We start from the raw sequence: 12,060 nt of genomic DNA, 5'->3' as shown, positions 1-12,060 counted from the left end.
TGAAAGATATATAGCAGTAATAAAGTATTTTAATCTGTTAAAATTGAGAGATTTATAAAGAGTGGGATAGAGTAAGAGAAGAAGGATTTGTGCAAAAATCATTAAATGAAAGGTTATTTAGGTGGTTGTATTCTAATTTTATTACTCTATATCTTCATTAGTCTTTGCTACTTTGAGTACGGCCACGACCCACCAAACCAACTCCCCGTCAGGCTTTAAATGCCAAATCAGGCCTTTGTATGACTTTTGATTGATTTGTGGCCCACCCTAATTACTTTTAACAAGAAAATCGGACCTTTTCTTCTTTAAAAAAAATAATACTACATTCTCATGGTGGATTACGAGAGTTTCTTGCCCGCCATCATAGTCTCATTTGCAAATAAAGACCTATTTTTGAGGTCAAATTGTAAACTTTACGATCATTTCAAATTTGATCTCATATTTTATGAAAATTTGAAATTAATTCTTGTTCCGTTAAAAATTGCAAAAATAGGCCAAAGGTCGTTAAAAAAACGTACCCTCCCACTAATAGATATTAAAATTAGTGAATGGTGATTTTTTGAACCTACTTGCATGTGACTTTCACACAGGTTTTTTCTGCCTTTAGTTTTAACATTTGTTAGTTTAGGGACTTTGTTCGTTTGCATCATTTTGTCCTTTTTCGCCATTTTAAACGGTACATGAGGTTAAATTTAAATTTTCGTAAAGCGCATTGTCAAGTTTTGAAATGATCCTAAGTTGTGGGATTAGCTTTGCAATATTCTGATTGCTTCTTGCAATATCTAATGAGGCATAAGGTTAAATTTAAAATTTCATAAAGCATGGGATCAAGTTATCCCCATATGATAAAAAAAATAACAATTTACCTTCCTATATTTTTTAAAATAAAGCAATTTACCTTTTTATTTAAGAAGGTAAATTGCTTTATTTTGTAAAATACAGAGGGTCAATTGTTGCATTTTAAAAAATATTGAGAGATAGATTACTATTTTATTTATAAAAGAGTAATTTGTTCATTTATGATATCACATAAGGTTATTGATATGTCTTCCCATAATTGTAACATCTCATTTTCAAAAGAAATTATTTATTACTTGAGGTAATTGTAAGATATTATTTCACATGACTATTGACAGAATCGCTTATTGTCCCGTTCATAATGCTTACAGCTCCCAAAACACAACTACCACAATTATAAGTTGTTATTTTATGAACTGATATCTGTGTGATAAACTTTAGTGATTTCTTGAGTGGGTCTTTGTGACCGTGGATATCTGATTGGCCGTGATAAGTTGCCTGCGTTTTGGGATTGTGGGCTTTCTCTCCGTATCTGACTCTCTGAGATATAATCATTTATTCTGATTATTGTTGTGTTATAGATTTGTAAAATTTATTTTATAATCTTTATAATTGGCTTAATATTCAATTTGTAATATTAAAAGTTTTATACCAACCTTTACTTTATAATAGTTTTGACCAGGCTTGTGAGTATTGGGTGAGATTAACCACCAGTTGGGTTGAGTAGCATCCACTGCATCTCTAGAAATTAATTTTAATTTTTCAGAGAAGGAATTTCATAATAGACAGTGCAGTCAACCAATAATTTCCTCATCTCCACTGCTCTTCCTGAGAGGCACAAAATTCCCACCAAGCTGCTAGCTCAGCTGCTTCCACAATCGGCCATGGCTTCCTCAAGCTCGCAGCAGCGGCCATGGGCCTCGCCGGTTAATGTCGGGAATTTCGTGCCCACAAAGCTCTGGTTTAACTACACGAGTACCAATTACCCAGCCTGGAAAGAGCAGATGCTTTGCCTGATCCAGAGCCAAGGATTGCTTGGTTTCATCGACGGCACCATCGCTCCGCCGCACGAAACCGTCTCCGACGCCGCTGATGCGACGGCGGCGGCGGTCAGGAACCCGGATTACGATCTGTGGAGTAGGAGTGATGTGCTTCTGAAGGGATGGATTTTGTGTTCGCTCAACGACGACATTGTTTACACGGTGTCCGCATTGAAGACTTCCAGAGACGTTTGGTTGGAGCTGGAAAACAAGTTCCGGCGGCTCTTCAATTTGGCTCCCCCACCGCCTACGGCTACGTCTACGTCTACGACTACAGGGGGTAGTGGTAAGCATTATTTCCTTGTCGTACTTATACGAAAAATGCAATTTTTTGGTCCTCAAATTATAAGTTGTAGTTTTGGTCATCGAACTGTCATTTCTTTTTTGGGTATTTTTAGTCATTTCAGTAATAAAATCATTATAGTCAACGAAAGCTTCATTTGAACGAAAAAATAGACATTTTCGTCTCGTTTAGGTATTTTTCAAGCTTTAGTCCAATTTATCCATTTCTCCATTTTACTTCGTTTTAAGGGTGAAAAGATAAAAAAAAAAGGATATAAACCACAAATTCTCTATATAATCTTAACATAACATTGTCAATAATCTATTTTATGTATAATGCAATACCTACAAAATATTAACTTTATCATATTTTTTTTATCCATAGATTAGAAAATTAAGAAAGAAAGACAAAATAAATAAAGAAAAAATAGGTATGATTATATAGAAAATTTGTTGATTAAATTCATTTTTTCAGTTTTTCTCTTTTGAAACTCGAAGAAAAATTGGAGAAACGGATAAATTTGGCCAAAACTTGAAAAATATCATGAAATGGAAGGAAAATGGGTATTTTTCCCCATCAAATGAAACTTTCATTAACTATAATAGTTTTATCAACGGAAGGACTAAAAATACCAAAAAAAAAAAACAGTTTGAGGATCAAAACTAAAATTTTAAATTATTTGAGAACCAAAACTGCACAAACAGTAGCTTTGTTTGAAAACCAAAATCCCTATTATCCCTTCGTTTCTTAAAAACTTCATGCCACTTAGATTTCTTTCTTTCTTTCTTTCTTTTTTATTTTGAGTAGTACATCGATTTAACTAATATATCAATATAACTAAAAACTATAACAAATTACATTGATTGAATCGATAAATTAATATGAGTAAGAATAATAATAAATTACATTAAATCTGAATAAATCAATATGACTAAAAACACTAAAATTGCGTACAATAACTCACATAAAAATAATAAGACAAATACTAGTCACACATGCAGTGGGACTCGAACCCAAATCCAAACCCATAACTCAAACTTGTTCATGAGACATCATTCATAGTCTTACCCGCCAAACTAAAACATCATTGGTACAACACTTAGATTTCTCACACTGCCTCTTACGCATGAAGAAACTAATACAGACAGCCCATTTTTTCTTAATATACAGCAGAAACAACAAAAGTAGAAACTCAGCAGAATACAGGGGAAAAAGATTTGAAAGAGTACTTGCATCTACACAGAGCTGCACTGCAGGGTAATTGGGAGGCAGCAAAACGGATCTTCGACGATGATCCTTGCGCAACGACTGCGAGTATTAACCTCATCAAGGCAACAGCACTTCACGTTGCTGTCGGGACGGGAAAAGCAATTCATTTCGTCGAAAAGCTGGTTGCAGCTATGCCTGAAGAATCCATATCTGTCATGGACGATATTGGCGGCACTCCCTTAAGTGTTGCCGCAGCTGTTGGCAACGTAGCAGCAGCAACTATTATAGTTAACAGAATGCCCACTTCACTTTACGTTCCAAACGATTTCGGTAACTTCCCACTCCAAATTGCAGCCCTATATGCCCAAAAAGACATGCTTAAATACTTGATTTCTATCACCAAGGATGATTGTGATCTAAATCCATATGCTGGCCTGGCGGGACTTAGACTTCTTGTGTACGTCATTGATGCTGAATTTTTTGGTGAGCACGTTTGCATGTTCGCTACGATGCTTTTAGTTGAATGAGTTTAGATACTGATTAATGTCTTAATTTGGACAGAGATTGCATTGTACTTGGTGAAGAAGTACCCTGATTTGGCCAGACTAAAGCTTCCAGATAATACTTCTGCTTTGAAGAAGATTACTGCAAAGAAGTCTGTTTTTGTTAGCGAACAACGGTTCAACTTCTGGCAACGATGCATTTCCTATTGTGAGTGTCTCAACTCATATTTATTGTATATAAAACATCAATGACAATGGGAATTGTCAAAGTTCATATACATAGAGGATATATGGATCCGTTTTATCATAAAAGAAAGCTTACTTTTTTGGGACGAATATCATTCTCATCTTACCTTGAAGGTGTTTCTATGGAGACCATATCAAGACCTCAATTTACAAAAGGCTGTGACATAGAGAGCATGGCCCAAAACAGCCAAACAGGTAAAGTATTTCTTTCACTTTATTCATTACCTTATTAATTTTTAAACTTCAAAATGATTAGATTTGGCAAGTTTCGGAAGTACTTGCAGATCTTATAATCTAATGAATTAAGCAATTCCTTTTATGAAAACTTACATGTAATGCACCAATAGATCTTTTCTTATATCAGTTATTTGTCAGTTTATAATTTACAAACTTGGGCCATTCAGGTCAAACTCATCCTGTATTTGCTTCCTACTTTATGATCTGCTTTAATTCAAAATGTTCTTGTCAACAGCTATGGGCATATGTGAAGGAAAATTTTTCTAAGATTTGCATCGCTTAGCTTCTCTAGTTGACTTATTTCCACATAGAGACGTACTCTTTTAAACTCCTATTCCATTCTTACTCCATCTGTTTCGAGAAATGGTATCCACTAAGTTCCAAAGGCATTAACACTATGCAATTTGGCTCTAGCAAAGCATCTGTCTATTTTGTGATATTAATGTTCCCTTTTCCTGTCTACAGTTTTCCAGAGTTTGCAAGGCATGCTATTGAATGTCGTGGATGGATTAGGTAACATATAAAGGCCTTCAATCTTAATGCTGAGGCACACACGCACATGCAAACACACACATAAACTGGGCTGGCTGTGTAGAGTGGGGAAGTCTTTTTTCAGCCGGACACTCTGACATAAGATCAAACATTGGAGGTGGGACCATTGGATGGTCATATAATTTGCTTCGATAGTGCATGGATGCTTCCTAAATATGGTTTATTTATGACATGCTTCTCTTCCATCCTCAATGTGGTCAATTACACACAAAATTCATAGTTTGGTGTAAAGTAGGTTCCATTCAGTAATAGTCTTCATGTGAAATTCACTCGGTTTAGAAAATGTCTGAAGTTATGAGCATGGGAGAGGTTTGGACCTAGGAGTTGGAAAACATCTGAAGTCTAGACTTCAGGAATATTTGAATACACAAGCACATGAAATGGATCCATGCAACAGAAGACTCATTACAGGGCTGAGGTTGTTGGGCTCAAACCCACCGATAATCGAGTCAGTTACATGCTTATCGCAGCTAAAATTATCCAGCGGCTTGAGCTGATAGTATGTACAGTCTAGAACACCTTTTGTTATTATGCAGCAAACTTATGGTGCCTTATAAGTGCCTCACAATTTCTCTTTAGATAATACCTATGCCATTATAATATTGTTTTGATTTCGAGCCTCTGACCTTCTTAATCTACATGGGTATAAGTCCATGTACAATCACCTAAACTTATCTAAATGCTTCGATTTCAGGAGCAATAAAGAGCATAAAGGAGAAGACCTTGCTGAAGCAACAAGCTCTGGAAGTGGTTAAATGTTTGTGTAAGGAAATTGAATTGTTGAGTTTTATGGAAGCTAAAGACATTTACTTTGATGCCATCATGGTAGCAGCACAACTAGGGATCCATGAGGTTGTTGAAGAGATTGTCGGGACTTTCCCAAGTGCCATTTACTGTCTAACACCGGGTTCCAATCAGTATATCTTCCATGTTGCAGTTGAAAATCGCTCAAAACATGTCTATAATCTCATTTATCAAATGAGTGATCACAAACACTTGTACTCAGATTTACAAGACTCTAATGGGAACAACCTCTTGCATTTGGCTGGAAAATTAGCACCACCTCACAAACTCAACGAGATATCAGGTGCAGCTCTCCAGATGCAACATGAAATACAATGGTACAAGGTAATAAATTTTCATTCTTGCTGTATATATATTTCATTGAGTTTGATACTGTATACCTTTTGCATGTCTGCAACTAATGAACAGTTTCCGCTATTCTAGAATAAGATACCGTATTATACTAGTCGAAGCATAATTACTAGTACACTCTTTTGTTTTTCATTACCACTAGCTATTGCGCAGGAAGTGGAAAACTTTGTTCATCCTCATTCCAGAGAACGGCTAAACTATGCTGGGAAATCTCCAAAGATGGTTTTCACAGAGGAGCACAAAATCTTGAAAGAAGAAGGAGAGAAATGGATGAAAGACACATCAAACTCATGCACCATTGCAGCAGCTCTAATTGCTACCGTAATGTTTGCAGCAGCTATTACAGTTCCAGGTGGCAACGACAGCAGCAATGGTTTCCCCATCTTTTCAGGAAACAGTGCCTTCATAATGTTCGCCATATCAGATGCTGTCTCTCTATTTACATCGGCTACTTCTCTGTTGATGTTCCTAGCCATCCTGACATCACGTTATGCAGAAGAAGATTTCTTATACGTTCTGCCAAAGAGATTAATAATCGGCCTTGGAACCCTTTTCCTCTCAATAACTTTTATGATGGTAGCTTTTAGTGCGACTCTATATCTTGTGTTTGGTCGAAAGGAATCGTGGGTTCTTATTCCAGTTGGCGTACTTGCATGCTTGCCGGTCACTTCATTTGTGCTCTTGCAGTTCCCTCTTCTCGTTGATTTGGTATATTCAACTTATGGCCCTGGCATTTTCGGGAAACAAAGTAATCGTCCGTTCCATTGAGATTAAGCCATGTGAATCGTTGTTGGGAAGCTTAGCATGGATATAACATTTTGATCAGGAACTCCACTGAGTTGATGAAGCAAGTGAAGGGGCATGTCTTCCGAAAGTATGTATTAAGCTGCTGTTCTTTGTATTCTTGTACTATTATTTTTGTGTTGGAAATGTATTATTTCAATCCAACATTATACTGCTAGCATATGTTTTATTGTGAGGAAAGAAAATTGTAATTTTATTAATCTTTGCAGCCACCCTCATCATTTGGGGGATTGTTTATTGCAATTGTTGAAACTCTATCCTAATAAAAATAAGGATAAATTACAACAATTTTTCTTAAAATTTGATATAATTAACGAAATATTGTCAATACCCTCCTTATTTTAATAGTCATCTAATATATAGCCCAATCTGTTAGGTTTTCATCCATTTTTTATGATGAACGAATCAAAATGCCTTGTGGATTAAAAATTATAATTTTTTTTAAAAAAAATATTTATTCCTATATTGACTAAGTGGATAACTTTTTCATAAATTTTAAAATTTTTTCATCCATCCTATTCAATTTTTTTATAAGTTTTTTAATTTTCTTTAAAAAAAATAAATAAATACATTGAGGATAAAGTCAACAATTTCATACTTCCATCCAAAGATTACATAATTTCATCAAATATCATGAGGGTATTTATAATTTTTAAACATTGAAGAAATACTCGTGATTATACCAAATTTTAGGCAAGGTCGTTGTGATGTTCCCTAAAAGTAATTTTGAGCAATTTGGGCACAGGAGCAATTTATTTTCCCAGCCATTTAATATTAGGATCATTACACTCCCCTCCCTGAGGTTTGCTGTAATTACACTTAAAGTTCCTATAATTTGAAAAATTACATGTAGTGTAGCACCCCCTACTCGCTACATCTAATTATCATTATTTCATCATTTCTTTAATTAGAACTCTTTCTATAAGAAATTCTCTTTCAACTCGTAAAATAAATTCTAATTTATCAATATAATATATATCACAAAAAATAATAGATACCACAAAAAGTTTACATTTACTCTCACTAGATGTCCTCATATATATAACCTCAAGGTAAGTAGTATCACAATTTTAACCACAACCCAATAAAAGATTATAATATTTAACAACCAAATCGCCAAAACTCTAACTTCAGATATCACGGCTGACCCACCTAATAAAGAGGACGGCACCGCTCAAAGTCTAATATGGCTAATCAGTGTGACTTATTTCCTGAAAAGTGCGTGGCAAGAAATGAGCTGCCTACTCAATAAGTATAGCTAATCAGTCTCTCTATATATATATACACAGGCAACGATTTACGTACATGCAGTCACATCGACTAACAGTCATTCGTCATATAGCAACATCAGATATAAGCAGTAATACATACTCATAACTGTAAATCAATCAACAATATAATATTTGACATGTCGTTTATTAGTTAAGGGCCCTACTTACTCTAATTTGAGATGATGATATATCATGTACAGCACAGGATACCCGTTTTATGTGATATCCCCACACTCTTTTACTCTAGTTGTGTAGCAATATCAGCACAGGACATCACAAAAAGCATGGTATCCTGACACCACTGTGTGTAGCTAACAACACAGGATATTCCCCGCTGCCCAGAATACCCCGGTACTCGACGCGCCATGGTACCTAGCTCAATTCATATTTTTTCATATCACATCATCATCAATCACATTATCATAAATCATTGACTGTGTTCCCAACTAGATAAGCATCATCTTTTATTTTAATTCACGATCATCATTCTGTTCTTTATAATAATTACTCCTAATTTGATTTCATAACAACAATCAATTATACAATTATCACATAATCATATCTTGTATGTCCCTACATTACAATCACATAACACATAGTAACAATTTAATCAATATTATGGTAATCTAACAAATGATCCACAACTAATTGTATAAACAATCAATATACGAAATCCACGTATATAAATATAAAGTCAAGTTCACGATCACATCCAAGAATCAATATATATATATATATATATAAATACTACACTTATAGCTATGTATATAAATTCTATTAGCTATACTTACCTTAAATCCCAAAATGCTTCGATTTCACGAGGGACTGTTCAACCCTCTACTTTGTCGTCACATCCTGTAATAGAATATTATACATATAATCAATATATATAATATCATAAACGCTAAATAAAATATTACGTAATGTTCGTACATTTTCCACCAATCTTTTAATAATCTATTAAAGTCCAAACCCCTATTCCATTTTATTTTAGATAACTATATTTTCTAAGTTTGTCAATCATATAATTGATTTATCAACTATTCATAAGAATCCATTTAATCAAACCCCATATATATTTATAACTATCATTTTTAATAACATCCGTAAATTATATAACCACTGAAAACTCACTTTCCCTCTTTAATAACATAATATTTTTTAAATAAACTCTTCGAGGCATTTCTATGAATTTTTTGTCTATTTATCGTTGCTATACAATTTAATTAAGTAATAATACATAAAACCACATATTTGGTTAATCATTCCGATGAAATTGTGTAAATTAGCTATAATAATAATTAATTCTAAGAAATCTAATAATTTAATTAACCAACTATATCATTTTATATCAAATGTGATATTTAATTCGACACTAATTTAAATAGTCAAAATTATAAAATACTCTAATTAAATAGTACATCGCTCAATATAATCAATATTTAATAAACGAACTAATTAAATAATATAATTATATAAATTAAATAAAATTATAATTATAATTTCATACGTCTGTTTTCTCGTTCGGCCGAGAGAGGGAATTGCAATTTAGAATGTGTGTTGTGTGTGTAATTGTGCATGTGTATATGGTAATTGAGAAAGAGAGGAGAGAGAAGTGAGGTGGGCGCCGCCCACTCTATCCTCTCTCTCCCTTCTCCCATCATATATATATTTACATGTATATATATATATATATATATATCTGTTTATATATATTAATATATGTGTTTATATAATTATATATAATAATATTTTTATTATATTTATTTAATTAAATTTTCTCAAAATACTCATTACGTCCATTCTAATTTTCTTAATTAATATAATTTGTTTCCAAATATTATAACGAACTCCAATTTAATCTATTCAAATTTTATTATATCCCAAATTAAGTCTATAATTTATTTACTAATTAAATTTAAATTTTTAATAATTACCAATTAGTCTTCCAATTACGTAAAAAATTCTATAGATGTCACATGTAGCACCCTTGAAATCGACTTCCGTCTACAAATAAATCCCCCTATTGGTCAAAATTCACTAAATATGTCAATGTTAATAGAAAAACTGAATGAAAATTAATATTTACCTTCAATTGACTTATTACTAATTTATTTTAAAATAAATAATTTTTTTGAGGGAAGAGTTTGGCATCGAGTGAACTCCTAGTCGGAAGGCACGAGAGAGAGAGAGAGAAGGGGGGGAGGGGAACTTAGAGAATACATTAATATGAAACTATATAGATTCTTAAGTTGTTGAGTCAGTTGATTAATTAGTTAACGACCTAACCATTTTTTCAATCTTTTTGACCTTGGCTCCATGGGAGCAAGTCAGAAAGATTGAGAAATTGAACCATCTAATTCAATTCGTTCTCGCAAAAGTGGGAACAGATTTGTTGCTGAAAGGTATTTGCTTTTTCAATTGAGATGGTACAAACTAAACTATCCTTATAACAGTTAAATATACCTCCTTACATACATTAACACGTAAAGACGTATGAAATTAATTTCATTATAAAAACTTATTTTACCTACAATAAGTCAATCGAAGGTAAATATAATTTTTTTTTCAAAAATTTTATTAACATTAACAAATTCGGTAAATTTTATCTAAAGACTTGTTTGTTAAATAAAAACAAATCTCATAGGTGGTAAATATAATTTCTCAAACCATAAAAAATCTATATATAATAACACCAACCATCATGAAAGGGGAGAGTAATCATCCCTTTTTGGTCACATTGAAGATCACCCAACAATGAAATAAAGAAAACTGAACTAAACTACGGGACTTCGAAAAGATAGAGGAGTTGGTAAACAGAGTAATACGAGAATGATTGGAGTCAAATTAGTGCCAAATAACATCCTTTGATTCCAAAACTTATTTCTTACACCAATGAAATCAACTTAAATTGCAGCTATCTTACTTGTAAGAAGATTAGCAACGTATGAGGAGCAGAACTGTTCCAAGTTTTGATTGATTCATATAAACATGGATGTTTCATATGATCGAACAAGGCTGAAAATGTTAAGGGCTCAAAGCCACAGCAAACAAAATCGTTCGACCTCTGAAAATATCAAGACATATGTACAATCATGTCCATAACTTTCCGTTGCTACTGAAAATATCAAGCAGGTGAAGTGATCATTAAAACCCACACAAAAAGAATACTCCGGGGTCATGATCCTTGTTTTTTCTTTTAAGTAACGGCTAGCATGGCCAGAGCTGGAAACACAACCGCCGACTACGTTTTGAATATAACTACCAAGTTACCTGTTGAAGTAAAAGACCAGCTGAATGTCAACCATCAATATGTTAATTCAAGGCAAGGTGGATGAGTATCGGAGGGGTCCTAGGAGGAAATCTGGCACATCAATATGTTTTAATACAGGAGTCATCTTCAATCCAATAAGTTTTACTTGTGGATTTGAATGGCCATCAACAAACACACTTGTAACCTGCAAAAACAATCACCCATGTCATAACTTGCCCATTCAGGACAAACTATACAAAATTTACAATTATCCCTAATGAATAAGAGTAAGTACAATGCGAACAGTCTATGAGATCAATACAAGTTATTAAATTATTGAAGGAAACTATTCCCACGAGGACCATCAATCTAACAGTATTCAACCATCAAGATGCCAAAAGAAGGTTAAATTTAAAAAAAAAAGAAAAAGAAAAAGAAAAAGAAAGGGGGGGGAGAGAAATGAAGAAACTAAACTACCATTGAGATAGAACAGCAATAATCTGATCAAAAGGTAATATACATATATATGCATACATCAGCAAGATACTGTCTAGCCACCATGCATTCACCCTTTGAACATTTCCAACGAGTTTGAAACACCATGAGGGGTTAGAGGTAGGAAAATGGAGAGTTTCCCTTCCCCCTGATGTTCAATGGGTAAAATATAGTCTCAAGTAGCATCACATCCTTCTCAGGGCAAGATCAGCAA

General features: G+C 33.6%; 2 protein-coding genes across 4 annotated transcripts in view; one reads left to right on the top strand and one right to left on the bottom strand.

The window, feature by feature from the left end:
* Positions 1,510 to 7,027, top strand: LOC105161921. Of its 3 annotated transcripts, none has more exons than XM_020694009.1 (7): positions 1,510 to 2,124; positions 3,295 to 3,813; positions 3,892 to 4,041; positions 4,194 to 4,274; positions 4,782 to 4,829; positions 5,563 to 5,996; positions 6,177 to 7,027. In XM_020694009.1, the coding sequence occupies exons 1-7, from the start codon at positions 1,683 to 1,685 to the stop codon at positions 6,789 to 6,791; spliced, it is 2,289 nt and encodes a 762-aa protein (XP_020549668.1). In that variant the 5' UTR covers positions 1,510 to 1,682; the 3' UTR covers positions 6,792 to 7,027. The 3 variants fall into 3 exon arrangements, with proteins under 3 accessions (XP_020549668.1, XP_020549669.1, XP_011078078.1); XM_011079776.2 differs by having other exon boundaries at positions 1,512 to 2,124; positions 3,292 to 3,813; XM_020694010.1 differs by lacking the exon at positions 4,782 to 4,829 and having other exon boundaries at positions 1,511 to 2,124; positions 3,292 to 3,813.
* Positions 10,931 to 12,060, bottom strand: part of LOC105161920 — a 6,407-nt gene continuing 5,277 nt past the window's right edge. The window contains exon 7 of the mRNA XM_011079775.2: positions 10,931 to 11,556. Within this exon, the coding sequence (XP_011078077.1) occupies positions 11,419 to 11,556 (138 nt within the window). The 3' untranslated portion in view covers positions 10,931 to 11,418. The remainder of the gene's footprint in view (positions 11,557 to 12,060) is intronic.

The sequence above is a fragment of the Sesamum indicum genome, linkage group LG5 (assembly GCF_000512975.1).
Source record: "Sesamum indicum cultivar Zhongzhi No. 13 linkage group LG5, S_indicum_v1.0, whole genome shotgun sequence".
Taxonomy (NCBI): Eukaryota; Viridiplantae; Streptophyta; class Magnoliopsida; order Lamiales; family Pedaliaceae; genus Sesamum; species Sesamum indicum.
This window is presented reverse-complemented; position numbering and strand designations above follow the sequence as displayed.

Excerpts from the sequence above, each read along its gene's own strand:
- LOC105161921 (XM_011079776.2), top strand. The coding sequence starts at position 1,683 with ATGGCTTCCTCAAGCTCGCAGCAGCGGCCATGGGCCTCGCCGGTTAAT. Across the intron at positions 2,125-3,291 it reads TACGACTACAGGGGGTAGTG|CAGAAACAACAAAAGTAGAA; the intron begins GTAAGCATTATT and ends CTTAATATACAG. Across the intron at positions 4,042-4,193 it reads GCAACGATGCATTTCCTATT|GTGTTTCTATGGAGACCATA; the intron begins GTGAGTGTCTCA and ends CTTACCTTGAAG.